Raw genomic sequence first — 21,667 nt, 5'->3', positions numbered from 1 at the left:
TGTATAGAGGCACGGGTATTTAATTTTATTTTATTTCATGAATTGGATCAATCTCCAGCCTTATTGGAGATCCAAGTAAGATAATCCCTGACGATGTTGTTGAAACAGCTGTCCAAGCGCACATCGGCCCGTATATCGATGTCGAGGACGCGAAATTTTTGACACTGGAACGTTACGCCCAACCATGACATAATTGAGCTTCTGCAATTTTGTTTTTTATTTTTGATTTTACTGGCCCACTACTTACTTACCGATGAATTCGTCAATTCGACATAAAATGGTGGAAAAGAAGGTTGAAGGTTTGAGTTGTTATTATCAGGTAGATTTAATCGATACAAATATTTGACCTTGCCTAATTCGATGACTATTTTTTTGGTGTGCAACGTTTTGCCTGTTTTGAGACACATTCCGTTTTGGTTGGTATGGGTGTTATGGGTGGCAGCCAATTCCCACATTTTGGAAAGCCCGATGGAACGGGAGGTAGATCGGTCTGGTTACCAACTTTGATAACTACGTTCATACCGATTACCGTGTGATACATGAAATGACAGTGCAGCAGCCAATACCCTATTCAAGCGATAAGACAATTTAAACAGATGCGGTTTGAGTGAAAAAGTAATTAATTTGTGCGAAGGAAAATTCTGAAAAAAAATTACCGGGATTATCGGCGCGGAATCTCATAACTACGTATCCATTGTTGGGAATCGGAATCGTATCTTTGTAAGGTGGCAGGTCTGTCCGTCTGTTCAGGAGACCTTGTAGATCGAGATTTCGAATATCATCGACGGTCAATTTTCGCCTCACTCCGTCCTTGGGCCTAGACCCATGACCCATTCCCATGACCGAGAAACAGTATCCATGCAAATGAAACGGATGGTACAGGTCGTCCACTCCCACTGTCGATTTTCAATTTTCAGTCAGTCAATTTTTGAAGAAATGATCGCCTCGGGAAAACACCGGTATGTATCTTACTTTCATCCACAATTACTATCTCAACAATTGAACCGCATTCGACGTGATGCATGTGCGTGCACATGCAATTCTCTCCGCAATTAGGGGGACGGTCGTCATCGTTGCAGAACAGTTCGGGATCGATGTCTTCGAATTGGGACAACGGTGGTGACGGTGGAAACATGAACGAGACGCCATCGATCAGCGAAAGAAGCGCGACACCGCCGGGTGCGACTGCACAGATTCAACAGTTTCGACGTGAAGTCTTGCAAGGATTTTCAATCACGCCATTCGCGGCACGACAACTGATTACGGAACTTACCCATGAAACGGTCGTACGTGTTCGGTTCGAAGAGCTCCGTGGTATTGTAGTTGAAAAATTTGAAGGGCAGGTAAATTTTTGCATCCGGTTCACTCGTCAGCAACGCTTTTTCGACGGGGATTGCACTTTGTACCTGACTTATGCACACGGCGTCTTTACGCGGATAGTCACATTTACCGTCCAACGGATTGAGAAGCTTGAAACAAATGTTGTGCGAATATTTGCGAACGAATGATTCCGAACTTCGCAATGACAAATGTCAGTATGTACTTACTACTCCCTGAGGAAGAGGATTGTCATAAGTCGGTTGTTTGGTAGTTGGCTCATCCGGTCCCCCCTCGTACTTGAGAATCGCGTGTTGATGAATACCCGGCGGTATACCGCATTCTCCCAATCCGCGAACGTGTATCCAATACGCACCTACTGTCTGGTTCGCGTTTAATACAAAATCGTAACGCTCCCCTGTACAGATAAACGTTTTACACGAATAGCTTTTCATTCGATGCTCCTCGGTACTCGACGACGATTATTCGGTCTTTTTTTTTTTGTTTGTTTTTTACCTGTGAAAATGATGGCGGAACCGACTTTCACGGGACGTACCGCACTACCGTCCATGTCGATCAGCAGCAAATCGTGCCCTTCGATGGTAATTATAACGGGGCACACGGTGCACATGGAACTGACCATCCTCATCCTATACCTGAGGCCCGGTTTCACGGTGATTACATCCAGCGGAGTGGTAGTCGTATTGCCGGACACCGGATCCTGGAAGAGTTGTCGGTGAAATTATGGAATTACAAGCGAAGATCGTGATCTAGTCACGATTATTTCATACCGTGTACCGCCCTTTCCCGTTGATCAGCAAGTTGTCGGGTAGCTGGCCTTGGTTGGGTCCCAGAAGTCCTGGGAAGTGGTCGTTGGCCAATTCGTGCATCCAGTCGTTTATGAAGATCAACTGATCGTTCGAATCGACGTCGTACAAAGCCTCGTTAGGGTCAGTGCCGTTGATGGGACGAACGACCAAAGGTCCGTATACCCCGTCTAATTTTTGCAGACCCGAATGAGAGTGCCAAAAATATGTACCGGCCTCGTCAGCCATCCACTGGTACCTTAATGATGAATAAAGGTGATTATTATCTAGTTCCCGATTCCACGGGGAGAGAACTCAGTACCTGAAGGTAGTAGCGTGCGGAATAGGACACTGCGTGAGCTGTGGAACACCGTCGTAGTACTGGGTCCCTTTTTGCAGAATTCCATGCCAATGAATAGCGGTGTCCGCACCGTCCGCGTGATTCGCAACGTCAATGACGACCTTGTCACCTTCGCATACCTGGATGCTGGGCCCGGGCACCATTCTGTTGACAGCTACGATGCTTCGCTCGATGCCATCGGCGAGCACGCATTGACAATTGGCCGTTACTTGGTTCGTGATGTTGGGGGTGCACAGTTCGCAAGCACTGGAGGATGACGAAAAATTGATGAATCGTGATAAACGGTAGAAATTGAAAAAAAAAATGGTCAAAAAACCGGTTTATGGGGGTATGCTCACGATCCGAGAACGGTGTAGTATTCAATGGTGAAATGATAATAGCATATCCTCGGTGGGTCGCCTTTTTTGCATGCACGCAAACAATCTTGGGGGGATGAGAGCGAGGGATCCCGATCCAATTCCGCCTGACCTGGATAGTGGTCTGGAAAATGATATCGGCGAATGAAGTGAGTCGGTTAATTCGATGACGATTTATTCACGAGATTCACTGTACAGTCGAGATCTACCTCCGTGAACGAGGAGGAAGCATGATGTCGCGACGAGTGCGAATGTCGACAGCAATCTTGATGCGGAGGTGATCGGCGTTGAAGACATCATTTGTTCGGTTATTTTGATTGCGGAGATTGTGAGAAATCTGAGCGTAGGTCGCCTCCTCTGCAGGGGTCTTCGCCTGCACTGTCACACCTGAGCCCTGGACGACGATCGAAGTGTTTTTACGACAATGGGGCATCGCGACTGTTGTATTTGGTCTATAAACGAGTTGGAGTGATAACATTCAGTTAATTATGTTGATAAAAAAACATTACGCGTTTGTCATCACAACACGCTTGCTGCTTGTTGCACGCGCGATCGCATCCTCGACTCGCTAGCGTGATCGTTGTTTGTGATCGAATCGCGAAGCCGTACACGATCTTGCCAACTAGCGATCAATGTATTGTTTCAGAAGAAAGAAATAAGAGCTCTCCTATTTACTTATTTATACTGGTATCGATAGAGCAAATATTGGCTAATAATTTCGTACTATCACATCGGCGATCGACTGCATTCGATCGAGTGAGAACCGATTGATGTTCGGCGTGAGATGATCGTTCGCGACACTTTCGTTGGATTTTAATATTCCAAAAGTGTGGGTATCGATACTCTTAAAAAATTACTGAATATTTCCATATCCAAACTCGCGAAAAGGAAGCCCATTTTTTTTCTTACTGACCAAAGTTTGCAGCTACTACGACAAAAAAAAAAAAAAAGTAAAATACAAATAATCACATAATGTATGCGCAGCCGCCTATTTGCTATCACAGGTGATATCGTTGCGGCAACAGAAAATGCATATCACTATAAACACGTCACGATAATAAAAATTAATAATTTTCTTTCGCACAACTGTTTGGCGATGATAAATTTCATCCGGACATTACGTACAGCCCGATGAAAGAATTGATACATATTTCGATGATAATATCTGTACAGATTTTCGTGACGGTGAATTTTCTACACTCCACGAAAGTTATTTTTATTTTTATTTTTTTTTTTTGATTGAATCCTTATGAATATTATTGGGTAATAACGTGGGTATAATGATAACAGTTTTTAAAACAATTTTATTACTAAAAATACATATCTCTGCTTATAATTCTGAACGCCACATGCCCGGAACGGGCGCAACAGCATACATCGGTAACAGATGAAAGAAAATCATATTTTTTTTTTTTTTTTTCATTTATGAATTAGTTATACCGTAGCACCCGTTCCTTGTTACTGATCCTCTCCGCAATCCTATGTTTATAATGTATAATTTCCCACTCAAAATCACGCTGCATTATATTTATAATCCTACGATCCTTCTTCATTTTTACCATACAATCGCGTTACTCCTCAGCAATTGTTAATCTATCGTCGAATAATGGCCCGATTGGAGGACCTGCCTTCGACCGTCCGCGCGGTCAACGGGCAAAAAAATTCATGTCTGTATAAACTTTACACTGTCGCAAACTACATACAATTGACGGATAAAAAATTTTGAAAATGATTATCGAAAATAGATGAAAACAAAAATATCAGAACCGGACGAATGCTATGGCAGAAAAATCCTCACGCACCAGGCAGCGTTGATCGGACCGCGCGCGTTTTCTTTCGAGAAACTTGAGAAAAACACCCCGTGCGACCCTTCTTTCCGCACTGCGATTCAATGAAAATTATCTCTCATATCAAAGTAGTATTTATTTACTTTTCACAGCCTCAGTTATAAGGTATTCTCACATGATGCTCCTTCGATTCTGATGGCAGAGAAATAAAATACACAACAAAATAAATTAAACTACGTACCCAGTCTGGTGAAAGATTTTTTTTTTACGAAGAAAATCGCACAGTCGGAGAGTATACATGTATAATGTGAGTTGCGATGAGCGGAAGTCCAATGACAATGATTCCTTAATTTCTACAATTTGCACCGCATATCTTGTATCTATAGAGACTATTATCCCAGTTTCTCCGTCGTTAATAATTAAAGTAAATTTAATACCTATACATCTACATTATTTACAGACATTATGTTAGTACAACATTCACACGCATATTTTTCGAGATATTTTATGTGTCTTGTTTAAATAAAATTATTATGAAAACACACCGGATGTGAACGTGGATGATGCGTATACTATGATGGTGCAATTTTTAGATTTCAATTTTTCTTGTAATTTTATCCGATGGCGTTTTATTATGCGACAAAATAATCGTCCTCGAAATTATTTTCACTTTTTACGCCTGTGTGCGCACGTCACGCACTTGAAATAAGCACATCAACTAGAATTACGCACACATGCGTACTTTATAAGTGGGCTCCAAAATTGTATAAAAAAAAAAAAACAAGAAAACAAACAAATAATTTTAATAATAATAATCATAACGATGCTAATAAGAATAATGATAATAATAATCATAGTTCTAACTATAGCGGTAGTAATACTAATAACGTTCGTAATGATAAAAGTATAATAAAGCACCGAGGAATAAATAAATCACGTAAAACATCTCAAGTTAAATAAATATAGACCTCATTGTCTGCGATACGACAAGGTCGTGTTACCGCCCCCCTCCCCCCCCCAGGAAAATAGAAAAATCCCCGCAGGCTTCCATTTGAAAATCAAAAAGCCATTCAACCAGATGGTAATAAACACGATATTCGCGATGTTCACCGCGAATGTAATTCACACACGGGAAGGGGTCAGAAGGGAAATGGAAATGGGAATCGGGAGAATCAGTGAAGGACTATTTTCTAATTATACTTTACCTTTCAAGCGATTATAAATTACCGCGAATTTCGCCGCCCCCCGGTGATCCTGAGATGAGCATTGTATGAAGAGGGTAATAAAATACTTGCATGGGTATTCTACCTCAGGTTAGTATACCTATACTACAAGTACGTGAATTGCTTTGGACCAACGTCTCTCAGCTAATGAGCTTATTGAATTTTTTTCATTCACCTTTTCCTTTCAGTTAAGGTCAGTGAAAGCTTTCGATCGGTAGTGGGGGTGTTATCGGGGGTAAATGGTCTCCGCATGTCGGGAAGTTCGGAGGAATCGGGGGAAGGTCTCCGTGTGTCCCTACGTGAAGGACCAAATTCATACCGATCACTATATGGAACAAGAAGTGACAGTGGAACAGCCAGTAGCCTGAAAGAAGAATAGAAAAAATTATATTAATTATTGCGAGGTCGTTGATCGGAATTTTGGAAATTTTTTCGATCGGAACGAGACTCACCGGGATTATTGGCACGGAATCTGAATACCACGTAACCGTTGTTCGGCACAGCGATCGTGTCCTTCGATGGCGGAAGGTTGAATTCTCTGTGGAGCAGACCTCTTCTGTCAAGATCAAGGGCGTGTTTCAAGTTGATCTTCTTTACATTTTTGTCCGGTGAGCGACCCATACCGATTACGTGGAAGGCGTATCCATGCAAATGGAACGGATGGGAGAGATTCGGCTGTTGAACTGTCGGTGATCGGAGGAGAGAAAAAAAAAAAAAAAAACAGAAAAAATAGATCAGCGTTAAAAGTTGTGCAGACAGCCGAGCGAGAGTTGTTTTGTTCTTTTTTTTATATCCAGCATACCTTCGTCGACGAGGACAACTTCGACTACCGCGTTGAGGGGAATGTCAACCTTGTGCGTGCACATGCAATTCGCTCCGCAATCCGCCGGGCGATTATCTCCGTTACAAAATTGTTCTGGTGGAATGTCATCGATCTGAGAAAGTGGCGGTGAAGGCGGGAAGGTGAACGAGATCTCGTCAACGAGGGAAATTACGTGGTCACCCGTCGGTGCGACTGCAACGTAAGGGTAATTTTTTTTTTTTTTAATCGTCAGCCGTGTGCTATAAGATGTCGTAAAATGACCGAAAAATACACGACGATGAACCCACCGAGGTAGCGATTGTAAGTGTTCGGCTGGAATACTTCTTCCGGTCTGTAAAAGAGGAAACGGAACGGCAAGAAGATCTTGACGTCCGGTCGTTCTTGGAGAATTCCTTCGTCGATGCGGCGTGCGTTTTTCAATTGATTTATGCAGATAGCGTCGTCGCGCGGCGTGTTACAGATCGCGTCCAACGGGTTCAGGACCTTTGTTCGGAAAATAAACGGGGTTCGATTATCGGAAGTTTTTGAGCGAAGTAAAAACGTGTTTTTGTTCATCGAAGAGGATCCTTACAACTCCTTGAGGAAGACCAAGGTCGTAGGTCGGGGGTTGGGAACTCGGCTGATGAGGTCCTCTAGCGTATCTCAAAATAGCCAATTGCTGAACTCGCTTGATACCGCACTCTCCGAGACCTCGTAGCTGAATCCAGTAAGCGCCAGGAGGCTGATCGGCGTTTATTACGTAATCGTATCGCTCACCTGCAATCAAATGAGAGCGAATTGTTAAAATAAATTTCTTGGCGGTTCGATTCGCCAGAGGTAATAACTGTATCCCGGCGGATGTCCGCGGATCGTGAGGTATTTTCTGAGAAAGCTAATTCGTTAAATCTAAAAGAAAGAGTAGTAGCCTACAAAACGGATATTCGATCTGTAACCGATAATAATCATTATGGTCCAATTATAGAAAGAGAGTCATATTGATTTCGCCGTAAATAGTCGACGATTTTCTCTTACCTGAGAAAGAGATTACGGTGTTGACATTTACGGGATGAACTGGTTCTCCGTCTGCGGCGATCAAGGTCAGGGTATGTCCTTGGAATGTTACTTGAGCGGGGCAAACTGAGCCGAAAGAATTAATCATCCTGAACCTATATCTGCGACCCGGTGTTATGGTGAATACTTCCAACGGCGTGTTGGTCATAAATCCGGTATTCGGATCCTGAAAAGTCACGAAATTACGCAACCAGTCGAACAAGATATTCGCGATCGATTATACGTCTCGACAGATGCAGAGATCTCAACTCACCCTGAATTGACCCTTTCCATTGATCAGAGCTGTTTCCGGGTCCTGACCAGTGTTCACCGCCAAACGTCCTGGAAATCTTTCGGCGGCATCTTCGTGCATCCAATCGCTTATCAACATCACGTGTGTGGTAAGATCGTAGTCGTAAAGATTACTGTTAGGATCTTTGCTCGGAGGTTGACGGACGACAATACTTCCGTAAAGACCGTCCATTTTTTGAAGACCCGTGTGAGCGTGCCAGAAATGTGTACCGGCATTTCCTGCTGTCCATTGATACCTGACGAGAAAACGGACGTAACGACGTCAAAATTTCTTCCAGGCGCGCGTACAATAGCGTAGAAAATTTACTTTTTCGGCGATCATGCATATTTATATCGGGGGGCTATTTTCTCTCGGTGAATTTCGTTCAAATCGGACGACAGAATAATACGACCTGCGGACCTCGCTTCAATTACATTCCAATTACGTTGAACAAATGTCGCGACATTCTATCGGGGTGATCACACCGTGACTTGAAACAGGTTTCTCGATTCTTTATGCGAGCGAAGCATATGTGCCGATCTATAGTTATAAGGTACATACGTAAAGGCAACCGGCGGCGAATGGAAAAGGCAGGAGGTATACATATATACCGATCAACTTGCCGTGTATCCACTTCCTGCCTCTGACAAACGCGCGATTGCCACGTGCCCAGCGCACTTATAACTGTCCACGGTTTGAACGCCGATCGTTTGTCAAAAACGAACGACAAAAGTGGAATGAAAAAAAATCCCAAAGAACACGTATCTACGTTACCTGAACGTGTTCCCCTGCTGAATCGGACACTGCGTGACGAAAGGTACTCCGTCGTAGTACTGCGAACCCTTTTGCCAAAGACCGTGCCAATGCAACGTAACTTCCATTCCTTCCAAATGATTTTCAACGTCGATCACTACCTGATCACCTTCGCAAACCTGGATACTGGGACCGGGGACCATTCGGTTGGCGGTCAGAATTCCTCGCTCGACACCATCGGCTAGAACGCACTGACAATGACTCCATACCGTATTCGTAGCGTTGGGAGTGCAGACTTGACAGGCTCTGTCGACAGAATATTACCAAATTTACTGTAAAAAAAACCGCGCAAACCGCGATCCAATTTATGTGCGAAAATTTTTCAAAATTCACAACTCACGCTCCGAGAACCGTGTAATATTCGAGGGTGAAATGGTAGTAGCAAATTCTTGGCGGGTCGCCTTCGCGGCACGCGCGAGCGCACTCATCCGGTGCTGACAATGACGGATTTCTTCTTAATTCGGCCGTCGCTCTTTCGCTGTAATCTAGCGGTCGTGTTCTGGGTGGCCTTACGGTAGATCCCCTGCTCCCGAGGTTATCGATGCCGCCGAACCCGCTCTGAAACGCACCGTCTATGGGGTGCGTTTGAAGGAGCCCGTGGGCTGAGGAGAAAAAGCTCGACGTGTCGTCGTGGCCTCCGAATACATTTCCGGTTTTTATCGCCGGACTCCAGAAAGACGAGGCTGTCGACTGGTCGGCGATACCGGACAAAACCTCTGGAAAAAAGTTGAGAAAAGAATATAATTGAAATTGGCCGTAAGGATCGATAAAAAAGGTGAAAGAAACCAAACTTCCGCGAGCTTGCGAGTAAACCTCAACGGTGTACAATTAATTCGTCATTCTGTTCCTGGACGTTTTACTGTACGCTGCCTTTAATAACCGCTAGGAATTAATAAATTACTCGAAACTAGTAGAATTCAAGTTTGCGTTGTTTCTTTTCTTTGTTTTTTTTTTTTTTTTGTTTCGAACATAATCTTTTTTCTTTCGTTCTCATCATACAGCTTGTAGCTGGGTAGCGTTTTACTCGTTGCACGAAACCCTGAGGGCTGAAATAACTGCATTGCTACTGTTTCTGAAACGAGGTGAGGAATTGCGGGCTTTTTTTCCGTCGGATGTTTAATTGGACAAGCGTTTTTTATTTTTTCGTTTTTCAGTATTCTCACGTACGTACATGCGTTGTGGAAGCAGAATCGCCACGGTAAATTGAGTGGATCGCGAGGTGGGCCGAAACTCTGAATATGATTTTTTTCGCAGAGCATCTTTGCACACAAAGATGATTGCATCGTTTGTGCAGACGTGTAACTTGACCAAACCTCTTTAACCTCGTAATGATTAATTTTCGACGGACGTATTATGAAAGCATTTCTACAGGTGTAGGTATTACGTCTGCGGTGTTTCGAAGAAATGAAAACGCCCTTCGGGACGATTCCGCTGGTCTCGCTTGCGCACGAGTCAACCGACTCCGATCGCACGCAATAAAACGGGTGAACGATCGCGAGTTACGCATCACATTGTATTGCGGAAAATTTATTACCCGAGTACAAAGTAGAATAGAAGAAAAAATAAATAACTAATAATAGTACGAAGAAGTTACCGTGCGACGCAAACGTCACGCTCTTTTCTCCCAGGCATGTAATGTTCTTTATAAATATATTTATACACACATCCAACTTCGTTACGTAAAATATACCACAATTACTAAACAAAGTAAGAGTTGTCAACTTGACCTATACTGTAATAAAAGTACAGAATTGTATATGTGTATATATATACTTTCGTAATAAAATAATTACTTTATTTCGAGCGAGTAATATAGTATAATATGAGCAAAAGCTTCGGTATGAATAGGCCGCAGAAAACATCTGAAATTCTGTCAATAGTTTAAGCTGGAATTTATTTTCTCTGCAAACAGAGAAGAAAAAAAAAAAAAAAAAAAAAAAAAAAAAAACCTTCTATTCAGTAGCATTGACAGTGAGAAAATATTACCGTCGCCTAATGAAATCATTAAGAAATTTTCCAACGTTCTTTATACAGCCATGTATGGATACGTATACATATATATACTCTCTGGAGATTTTTCAACACCTTCGTTACTTTTACGCAAGATGAGGTGTTTCTCATTTTTTTTTTCCCCTTTGTTCTTTTTATTTCCTCTTCCACTTCGCGCACGGATCTATAAATATATATATAAATATAATGTTCATGGGAATTCGCGGTAACGTAGTTTACATACGCGCATACTACGTACCCATATACATAGAATACGGCGTGCGAAACATGCGCTTAAGATCAATGATTTCCCAATCGACCTTAGCTCGCCACCTTGCCAGCCATTCGCTCGCCGCAGAAGGAACGCATGAATTAAAGATTTGATCCAGTAATTTCGTCTCGAGTACGTTTGTACGTGCGTGAACTTAATCGCAGGTGTGGTACACACGCTAAAAAGAGAGAAAAAAAAAAAAAAAAAGGAAAAAGAAATACCGCGACGAGGAAATGCAACGCAATCTCTCTCGATTTTCGCTACAACATGTTCGTACGACCAAATTTGGAATCGTAAATCACCCGATCTAATTGACTAATTTTCTGGAACGTTTGAATTAAATGAGATATTTTTTAATCAACCGACAGTCAACGGGGTCCAGTTTCGATGTTAGAGTAGAAGCGAGGCAAAGCGGTATTTGGTTAAAAATGATTTCATCCACTTAACTCTTAAGGGCATGAATAGATTTTGAAATGTAACACTTCACATCCACCGTATCCGAACTAGATTCGCAATGGTGTCAAAGTAAGGGAATCACTTCGACATCGAACCAAGATTCGGACTCGAATATTCCTTACGGGGAATATTACTTGGCAAATTAAAAAGAGAGGAAAAAAGAGAAAAAAAAAAACAGGGTACGCAAAAATGTCTAGAGTGTGACGCAACTCACCTTTCCGCTTGCCGATGTTACGCTTCAGGGAAAGAGGGAGAAGGAGACGGGAAGAAGGATCGGAGCGGTACCGAAGGTTCCGGACGAGCGATCTACTTCCGGAAACCGCGAGCCACGTGGCGTCGTCGGTACCACTTCGAAACCGATAATCTAGCGTTTGAAACTGAGAGTTTCAGTGGATCGCTGTTCTCTTCTTTTTCTCTCTTTCTTTCCTTATTTTAGTTTTTGGTCCACGATTGGAAATCGTGCGGTTTCACTTCGATTCTTTCGTCACGGAGTCCATATACCACCGGTACGGATCTGCGAATGATATTTACTATACGTATAGATTTTCGGCGTGTAAATTATATTCGCTTCACGGTTTGGGCCGTTCTAAAAATTTCAGATGAAAATACATTCGCAGTAATAATAAATATCATTTCCGGGTACTGCGGTGCGGGGTATGCAATTGAATTCGATTCAATTATCGAATAGCTACCGCACCACGTCACGTTATCGCCGCATCGGGTATCGCGAGATTCGTCAGCGATGAAGTAACCATCGATGATTAAAAAAGGAAAGTAAAATACACGACAAAGAGTTCTGTATAATGCGAAACAGATATCGAGCTGTACACAGGTTATACGACCTGCTATAGATAAACTAATTTTATATCAATGACACAGCGAAATCGTTCGGTAGTTATTTAAAATAAGTAATACTTGGACAAAACGTCTAGCCGGCGGGAGTTATATACGTAGACTTGCTTTCTACACCGGATCCCGTACGATGTTATGGTGGCGACTATTCATTATTTGTACAGTGAATAATTCTATAGATTATTACAAGTACAAGTTTTACTTTGTCGTTCCATTGTCCATTTCCTAGTCTTAAATTCGCTCGGTTGGACACTATCGCGTCGTCTGACGTAACTGGTTATAATTAAAACTCGGTCATCCGACATCAATAAAAGTTGAGAAAAAATTAAAATAAAATCATCGGTAACGATTCGAAGACAAATAATCGCCGTAATTACGATGAAATATATTCACTAAAAAATTACCCATTGAAAGTTACAAATTCAACGAACAAAAAGTTTTCGATCTTTCGAGCGTTTTTAAATATCGCTATAAATCATTCATCGAACGTCCGCGTCCGTTTTGGTTTGAATTGAGCTCTTCAAATACCGAAGTTAATTAGCGGTGTCTTTGAAACAGCTAAGTTAACGAAATCAACGTAAATTTCGCACATTTCATCAACATTTTCTCTAATTCCGGCATGTACACAACGTTCGTTAAATGATTCGGCTGCGCATGCGAGTGCAAATTGTATCTGGGTACATTTATTCCATGCACGTACGCGAATAGAATTTGCAGCTACATTCGCCACTCGAGTCCATGTACATCGAAAGATTCGTCAGAGCTTACCGTTTCGTTGCCACTTTTAATGGTATAATATCGATCTAATTCTGTCAAACTTCCGTTTCACGATGCTTTATATATATCCCCCAATATTGTCTCGGTCTTATTTTATGGCACCAAAGATGATTAACATTTTCATATCCAATCAACTTTTTGTATTTTACTTCAGATAGACGCTACCCGCTCATCACCGGTTAAACATAATATATTTTTCAAGCAAACTGAAAAAACTTTTGGCTGTCCTAAATATTGATGCAGACATTGCGGTCAACAACGATGTTTGATGAACCTGAAAATTCCAATTTTCGCATCTTGTCTCCCCCGTTAATTAAATTGATCATTTCAATCGGAGACTAATATAATTTTCCCTCATTCGCTCCGAGCTTTTGTTTCGCTTTTCTCTTTCAGGTTTTTTCGCGTATGCGTTCATCGACCGAATGAATGAACGCACGAAGTTACCCTTAATTATGCAGATCACGGATCATGATCCTTTTTTTTTTTTCACCTACACATTCCTTCATTTTTTAACAACGATCAATCGAATTCTGTCACTTTTACATTAGGTCTCGCCTTGTAGTGCCAGTATGTGAATTACGCGGAAATTAACTACGGAGGGTCATTAAAGAGATGGTTAATTAATGATAGCCTTATATTTCCAGTATACGTACGCTAACGAGGTATTTTCTTGCACAATATACACGTTGTAACTACACATATCGGGATCAGTTAGCTTGCTTTTCATGTATATCGGGACTGACAAACTTCGAGGGGGTTTTTTTTTTTTTTTTTTTTCTTCCATACGTAATTATAAACAAGACGAATTAGGGCACGTGTAATACCAAGTCTCTGTGCGGAATGCGGGGGAGGGGGTAACCTTAACAGTGGGGTTGAAAAAGTTAAGTAACGAATAGTTTGAAATACGGGCAATTAATTGATTGAATTACGACTTTGTTGTTTTTTTTTTTTTTATAGCTCCAGATTTACGTAACGTAAAAATTATATAATCCGGTACGATACACCTTTACATATCCCTGCTGTAAATGTTAAAATAAGTTTGAGGAAATTCATCGCATTGCGTAGGTCAATTATTATTGAAATCGTCTTTATGATACAACATTGCGTGCAGCGTGTTCCGTAGATGGGTATAATATCGTGTGTATACACGAATAATGTGCGATAAATCGTAGCGTAAAAAAGTAATACGTAAGTTTTCACGTACCAGGTATAGAAATAATTTTATACTTGATATCTCGTTATTCAGCAGGACGTTAAATCACGGAATATACCGTAGCGCATAGCTGAGGCAACGTGTGCCGACTATTTCATAAATCGGTTCTCGGTTACAGTGGAAAAACATCCAATTGCATTAGAGAACGAAGGTGGTCTTTTTTCGCCTCACAGTAGAAAGCGCCATTTTTGTTATTATCATTATCTTTATTATCATACGACCGCTGGTCCTGCAATACAACACCCAAAAAAAAAAATAAATAATAATTAAACCAACGAATGAATGAACAGTCGAGATAATTATCCCGAGAAGGATGTCGTGAAAAGCAAGTGGGAAATTCGCTAAAAAATGTCCACTGCAGCTGCACACTTTTTCGAAAAATTTCAAGGGGGAAATTTTTGCATTTTCTACCGAACTTGCTTCGAGAGTCGGTTGAAGAAGCTGGACGTAGAGAACGAGTTTCTTGAATCGTTAAAAGATCGAGGATGAATTGAACGCGTGGTCAGCTGTCCGGCAGAGGAGATCAGGCTCATCTAGTATTAAAACTGTGTCATCGGACTAGTATAGAAACGATGAATGTGGATGTTCGCTGTTGCGGCTATGAGATACGCGCTGATTTCCGACTGGTTTTATCTGGGACGATAAACTGAGACCGGAAACATCCGTTAACTACCTCGGCAACTTGTGCTGTGTAGATATACCTGTATAGATATTTATACCTATAGTCGCGCTGTTTCGGAACACGCGCAGGGGGGGGCAAAACATTTTGATATTTCATTTGTACCTCATTATGTCGTGTGGCTACTTCGGTATATCAATTATCCTCAGCGTAATAACTTCGCGTAGGTAAATTATTAGACGTGTATGGAGATACGCGACCCGCCTGCGGATGATTGAACGCAGAAAAGAGAAAAAAAAAAAAAATAAATAAAACGGACATACCAAAAGCAGCGGCGAGATGATGAGTCGGTTGTAATGTTTTAGAAAAGTGGAAAGTGAATCTAGTTAAAACGCGAGGATCTATAATCCAATCGTAAAATAGTCACGATGGAATTCAACGATCGGATGAATGTCAAGAACACGATAATCGCTAAATCATATGGTTAACGCGTAAGTTGTACACTTAGTTATTCGTTCGCTAATTTTTTTCACCTTTTTTCCTTTTTTCATTCTCCTTTTGGAATCCGTACAACGAAATAAGGTTTTACAGTTAGAAAGCGGTAAAAGGTTAATTACTTCATCTGTATCGATATGAAATACATTTTGTCTGTAAGAAAAGATCTCGATACGTCGAGATCAAACGAAAGTGGGGCGTTGCGCGTAATCGTCCGCGATTCGTACGTAGGCTGACAAAAAAGCGGGAAGAAAAAATCGATGCCAAACTTTTTGCCACCCTCGTACGTTCCATGTACAAATATAATATCGAGAATAAATGGGGTGTGACGGATACGAACAATTTTACTCCTTCAATGGTAAAACAAACGTGAATAAAAAAAAAAATAACCGCGAACCTTTCACCTGCGGACGTTCGTTCAACACTCGAGAAACCTTGGCCTTGACGTCGATAACTGCAGAGTCATTCTTGTCATCGCGAAGACGATGCTCGAGGAATCTCCTTTTTCTTTCTCTTCGATTCGAGATTCTCGTGCAGCGGATCGGTTCGACCCGACGACGGTTGGATGGTCGATGAGAGCTGCAGGTTTTTTTGCCAGGGACAAAAAGGAGAGAAGCAGAAATTCGCGGTTCCTCGAGGTGGAGTCCGACCAGCCCGATCCGCGGACGTGTAAAATAGACGTCGTTCGCATGCGGAATGTCAGTCACCTCGTACAGTTGTTCTAGATTTTGCAAAATAGCTGCCGCCGGTGATGCACAGGTGCTCCGGTACAATGTGTACGAGTACCAACAATGCAAGGATAGCGAGAGAGGATCACACGCAACTTCAATTTAATGCCAAGTTACGCCAACTTACGTCACGGAGCCTTGATACGATTGTACATCAAATTAAGTAATATAACATAATTATATTTTTATACAGTAAAGTAGCTTGCTTTAGCCGCTTGTTCTGCCACTTTGACATTGTCATGTATTTAATCATTTTTATCCTTGTTTCGTTTCCCTGCCTTGATACGTTGAAGAGCAAAAAAAAAAAAAAAAAAAACGAACGAATAAAAATTTCTTCATTCCGAAAGCTCAAAATTTATTTCACGGAAAATGTACGAAATCACTATTCCGACGAGTGCACGCACCTCACGGAGACATCGTTCAGGTTTTAAGATGTGTGACGAAAAAATTGGGGCTTGATGTCTCGCTTCGGATTTCGTTCAACGCATCAGCCTACCTCCGGTAGCAAATGTAAAAACGTTCGCGTCTCTGCGTATGTGACGAAAAAAAAATAGGCTTTCGTAGTTTGTTTTTTTTTTTTTTTCCAACGAGTTTGTTCGAACTGTCACCGCTGATTCGTTCCACTAAATTAATGATTATCCCGATGTGATTTATAATAGAGTAGCGAAACGGTTGAACTTTATTAAGTACAAAGCAGGTGTATCTAAGCAGGTCCATAATTTAAGTTTGAATTCTTAAGAAATTGGCTAATCGAGTTTCGCGATTATTTTTCCACCGTTGAAAAAAAAAAAATCTCCGCTCAATTACCCGTCTTACCGAGTCCATTCATCTTTTTATTTTCCATTTTGTATTCGTTGGTTTCTTTATTTTTTTCTTTATCTATTTTTTTTTTTTTTTTTTTTTTTCAATTAATTTCGCACACAACGTACGTACCGCGCGATGTACGTACTCTAGGCAAATGTCAACGACACTCGTTCGTTTCATATGGTATTTATATCGCCGAGATTGCCGAAGTAACAATAGTTTCAATGAACTCGCGCGTCAACGCGCCATTTGTCCCTCTCGTTTTATGACCACATCGTGCATCATTTTACTATAATATAATAATACTACGACGTGGACAGAAAAACTTACTTTCCCACGCCCGAGTACGTACATACCCGGCTGTATATGTATATCTACATCTGTACACATGCATGTACGTGATTTATATTCATCACGTAGCACGTGCAGTCGCTAAATGCCAATGCTAACCGATCATCATCGTCGCTTCGATTTCCATACCGTCGTAGCGCTTGGCTCGTATCAGACTTTGACTTATCCACGGTATGAAACAGCTAAAACGTCGAACGTGTATCGTTAATTTTTTTTTCATTCTCCAAGGCGCGGTTCATCGTAAGTAGGTGGTTTCATTTTTCACATTTTTGACGAAATTCCGCTCGACTGGGTGTTCCTCTTTTTTCCGTAATAATTTTTTTTCACTTCTTTACAAACCACATCAGCTCGATCGGGCTCACGTATTATATCCGACGAGAGAAAGTAAATCGAACAGTTCCGCGTTCTTTTTGGATAAATTTTTGTCTTCTGATCCAGAATATCATTTTTTTTTTTCCTCTTTTTTTTAATTCACCTCCTTTTCCGGACGCACGGGACGCGAGGAATATCGGCTGATAGTTGAATGGAGAATTTCTCAACCGAATCGCTACGTGATTCGATGTGTACGAGTAGTTGCTAGACTACTCCTTATGTATCTAAAAGTTCTCCTAATTACGTAAAAAATAAAAAAGAGAATTACACGCGTAGTAACGTAATGATTATTATACGCGAGGGGAATCAAGTGGATGAAATTCGTTGACGTTGACGATGATGGAATTATTACCTCGTTATTATTTTCTCCCCGTTGACAAGCGAGGGAACGTAGAAGAAACTAACAGAAACTAATGGCGGCGATAATTCGCTCACTGACGCCCATCGCATCGAATCGAGATTATTTCTCAATCCGATCGGCCAATTATATATTTGTGAATCACTTCTGTAAACGTGACCGTGACTTTGTATCTCTTCAACTGCCTTCTTCTTTTTATCTTCTTCTTCTTCTTTTTTTTTTTCTTTTTTTTTTTTTTACTACGAAGGTTCGTATAAATTATTCGAACGTATCCGCGTGTAGGCTATGGTCAGTTTAGAAATCGTCTCGTACCGTGGCGCAGACGAGACGCCAACGTCTTCGTCTTTATACCGGTTCGAAAAACCGATTCAAACGACGCGACCGCAGGTCGATTGGTAATCGAGTAAAAAGGTCAGCGATGTGAAGTAATAAAAATATTATTACCACTCTTAATCATGATCCCGTATACTCCGATAGTATCGTAATTGCAACGGGACGACGTGATTTCATTCATGCAAAATAACGCGCGAGACTGTTCCTCAATTTTTTTCTCCTCTTTTTCCAGTTTTTTTTTTTCTTGTCTTCTTTTTTTCTTTTTCTGATACAAATGTGTAATAAAAAATTAGACACGCGAAATAAGTGTGATACACACGTTACGCGTACAGGTAAAAATAATATCTATCATAACCGAAATGAGATAACATAACGGATAACTGAATTATTATTCACTTGTACTCGATAAATTCACGCCACGCGTTGGCACGCAAATTATGGGATCGGTATTCGATCATTAATTCACGGTATCTGGGTGGGAAATAATTTTTTTCACTCTCGTCATCTCCGATCGGTTTCACTTGTTGTATACATTTAATTGCGGGGACGCGTAATTTTTAGACGATTTTAAGAAACACTTAAAACTAGGCGTTTCAAATTTTCAAAGTATTTGTGAAAGCGTCGTAAAAAGTATTTCACAATTTCACCGTGCATGCTATATGGTTTCTTACGTTTTACGCCTTCACACCGTAATTTTGATTGTAAATGCAACAGCGGAGTAATTATCAACGATGTAATGTCCGGCAGCGCGAGTAACGTGTAACAGGTATATCGTATATATATATATATATATATTTTATCACAATGTGGAATTGCATTTAGCATAGTGAAAAATTTATAATTGTAATTTTTCACTGTACGTACACTACGTACCTGCAATATTACACGGTATAATACAGTTGCTAAATTCAGAATATAATTACCTTTGCCATTAATGGTTATAAATCACTGCAAGGTAACAATTTTCTGCATGCACCGATCTTATCGGGTAATCGTAACGATGAAAAAACGATAAAAAAAAATTGAATGAAATAAAAATGGATGCGAATCGTTCTTCGTCGATCATCGACCTAATACCCGTCATTCGATATTCAACTTTTCCAGTTCTAAAAATCGTGCACCACTTTTCCATTTCTTCAAAGGCGATCGTCGTCGATCGGCGATGTTATTATATCAATCCATCCCTCCCATTTTAACCTTGTAAATCGCCGCGCGTTGTACACTTTCTCTAAAAAAATCTCTCGGCGTGATAATTATACGGTGCCGACAAACCTTGTAAATTAGGCAAAGCTTCGAGCGATGACGTACGCCAGGATAATTATACGTTAAATATTATTTTCACAATGAAAATCGCCGCCTTTGAACGTAAAAGTGTAACAATTGAGAGAGAGAGAGAAAAAAAAAAACCGGAATAAAACGACGCGTTCGATTTGTGAAAAAATTTATAGGGAGAGACTCACGTGATCGGGCATTCAATGTGGTAATAATAACGAATCGTTCCATTACAGCTAATACGAACATTTTGGGCATATAATAATAGAGAATGCCTTTTACGGTGAAAATTGCGCCACGCCTTTCACTCTTTTGAATTTTGGATTAAACTATCGAAAGCGAAATAGTAATGAAGCTCCGGGCGATTCTGATAATCGCCTACATCGCGTGCTCTTATTCGCGTAATGATTTTCTAGCGAACCGCCGCAGGGGGTGAATATTTAACTATTAACTTATCATATTAAATGGTAAGTAATAGTCGGTGGCTCTCCTCGCTAAATTTTACAAGCGCGTTATATTGCTCTCTAACCCTAAGAGCGTATTATGATATCGCCTTAGCCGGCTTAATTATAATTCAGAATCTCGATCCCGAATGCTCGCCGGGCGTTTCCGAATCGCCTCAGGAGTCTGAGATTTAATTTATTAACGACGTATAACCGACGCAGCGCAGCACCGGAAAACATCAGCCATGAAAATCATTCCGGTAAAATTATGATCGGTGAAACGTTTTACGGAATTTACTGTAAATAATAATTTTTTATTCACACACCTGACTGTACGGCAGAGGGCAACAATTTTTTAATTACGTGTTCCTCCTAATTACCTGCCAACGTACGAGCGTATCAAAAAATTTATATCGTCCATAAAAAAAAAATGTTTTGCTCCAAATTTCAATATCTCCTTGGCCAAACGTAGCTGAACGTCGATCATATAAATATTCGAAAAATCGGTCACCGCCGCCGAACCACGTCAACGAGACGATGAAGTTTCTGACCCGGTGTACGTGAGGAGGAAAAAGAATTGAAAAAAAAACCGACGAAGACGTTTCCGAGATTGCGGATCGGCGGGTACTCCGCGGTAACGTGTTAATAATCCGTTCGTGTCGCGAAAATTGAGTTCGCTCGTGTAAGGTTAAAATTACGCGTTATACCCACATTCGAGAGCGTTAAGTAACACCGGCCCAATTTCACCGCAACGACCAAATGCTCTTGACATTGGACGGAGCGGCAACCAACGGCATATACGTATCTTTACAGTATTAAGTTCACAGTCGGCACGTTCAGTTCACATAATTGTCTAGCGTTATAACCGAGAAACTGCGATCGCTTCGGTCGGCTGAATTTCATATCGCTTTGTTCCAAAGTTATCAGCACTTGAAATCTCGATAACGATGCATCGGATGAAAAAAGAGAAGAAAAAAAAAAAAAAAACAATTCATCCAGTACTCATGTACTTTCGTTTCTTCTCTGAACTGCATAATAAATTCGAAAGATTCATAAATTTTCTCCACTTATTCTACAGCGAATGAAAAGTTTCGCATAAAGACATGCAATTTGGATAGCAAAAATTTGGATGAAAAATTTTCATTCATTTTTCTAACGAGATGCCGATATTATTGGCGCACTTTGTTTTACAGATTCTCGGCGGCTCGGTCGAGGTACATTCTTCTCTAATTATATTCGAGTAGTGTATTAAGTTAGGGGTCCATTAGCAGGAGATAATATGCATGAGACGTCGCGTCAAACGTGAAATGATGTGCAGAGAAACCGGACATCTGTCGGACGTGTTTTAGAGTGAGAGAGATCGATCTTTGGCGCGCGGAGAGAGTTAGAAAAGTATCGGTATTTAATTTATTTACTCTCCGAGATTAGGTCCCTTAAGACACGATAACGGTTGTAAAACGGAGAGAAAATTATATCGACGAAGAAATAAGGTTGAACAAAATCTCGAACTCTTCGTCGAATTATTTT

At 41.0% G+C, this 21,667-nt stretch overlaps 2 protein-coding genes across 5 annotated transcripts in view; both read right to left on the bottom strand.

The window, feature by feature from the left end:
- Positions 1-2: 2 nt before the first annotated feature.
- LOC105687682 (laccase-like) lies at positions 3-3,279 on the bottom strand. Of its 3 annotated transcripts, none has more exons than XR_007277683.1 (11): positions 3,050-3,278; positions 2,823-2,964; positions 2,446-2,730; positions 2,109-2,382; positions 1,834-2,038; positions 1,548-1,735; positions 1,274-1,469; positions 973-1,185; positions 657-896; positions 252-567; positions 3-164 (listed from the first exon to the last, which is right to left on the bottom strand). XR_007277683.1 is itself a non-coding variant. In XM_048652946.1 (11 exons), the coding sequence occupies exons 1-10, from the start codon at positions 3,138-3,140 to the stop codon at positions 365-367; spliced, it is 2,037 nt and encodes a 678-aa protein (XP_048508903.1). In that variant the 5' UTR covers positions 3,141-3,279; the 3' UTR covers positions 3-201; positions 353-364. The 3 variants fall into 3 exon arrangements, 2 of the variants coding, with proteins under 2 accessions (XP_048508903.1, XP_012258923.2); XM_048652946.1 differs by having other exon boundaries at positions 3-201; positions 353-567; positions 3,050-3,279; XM_012403500.3 differs by having other exon boundaries at positions 3-567.
- Positions 3,280-4,124: 845 nt separating this feature from the next.
- Positions 4,125-21,667, bottom strand: part of LOC105687669 (laccase-5) — a 29,187-nt gene continuing 11,644 nt past the window's right edge. For both annotated transcript variants that reach the window (XM_048652944.1, XM_012403484.3), the window contains exons 2-10: positions 9,148-9,523; positions 8,769-9,053; positions 7,977-8,250; positions 7,685-7,889; positions 7,245-7,429; positions 6,961-7,156; positions 6,653-6,865; positions 6,303-6,533; positions 4,125-6,214 (exon numbers count right to left, since the gene is read on the bottom strand). In XM_048652944.1, the coding sequence (XP_048508901.1) occupies positions 6,045-6,214; positions 6,303-6,533; positions 6,653-6,865; positions 6,961-7,156; positions 7,245-7,429; positions 7,685-7,889; positions 7,977-8,250; positions 8,769-9,053; positions 9,148-9,523 (2,135 nt within the window). In that variant the 3' untranslated portion in view covers positions 4,125-6,044. The remainder of the gene's footprint in view (positions 6,215-6,302; positions 6,534-6,652; positions 6,866-6,960; positions 7,157-7,244; positions 7,430-7,684; positions 7,890-7,976; positions 8,251-8,768; positions 9,054-9,147; positions 9,524-21,667) is intronic.

Source organism: Athalia rosae, chromosome 3, assembly GCF_917208135.1.
Source record: "Athalia rosae chromosome 3, iyAthRosa1.1, whole genome shotgun sequence".
Lineage (NCBI taxonomy): Eukaryota > Metazoa > Arthropoda > Insecta > Hymenoptera > Athaliidae > Athalia > Athalia rosae.
The sequence above is the reverse complement of the archived record's forward strand: the minus strand, read 5'-3'. Positions and strand labels throughout refer to the sequence as shown.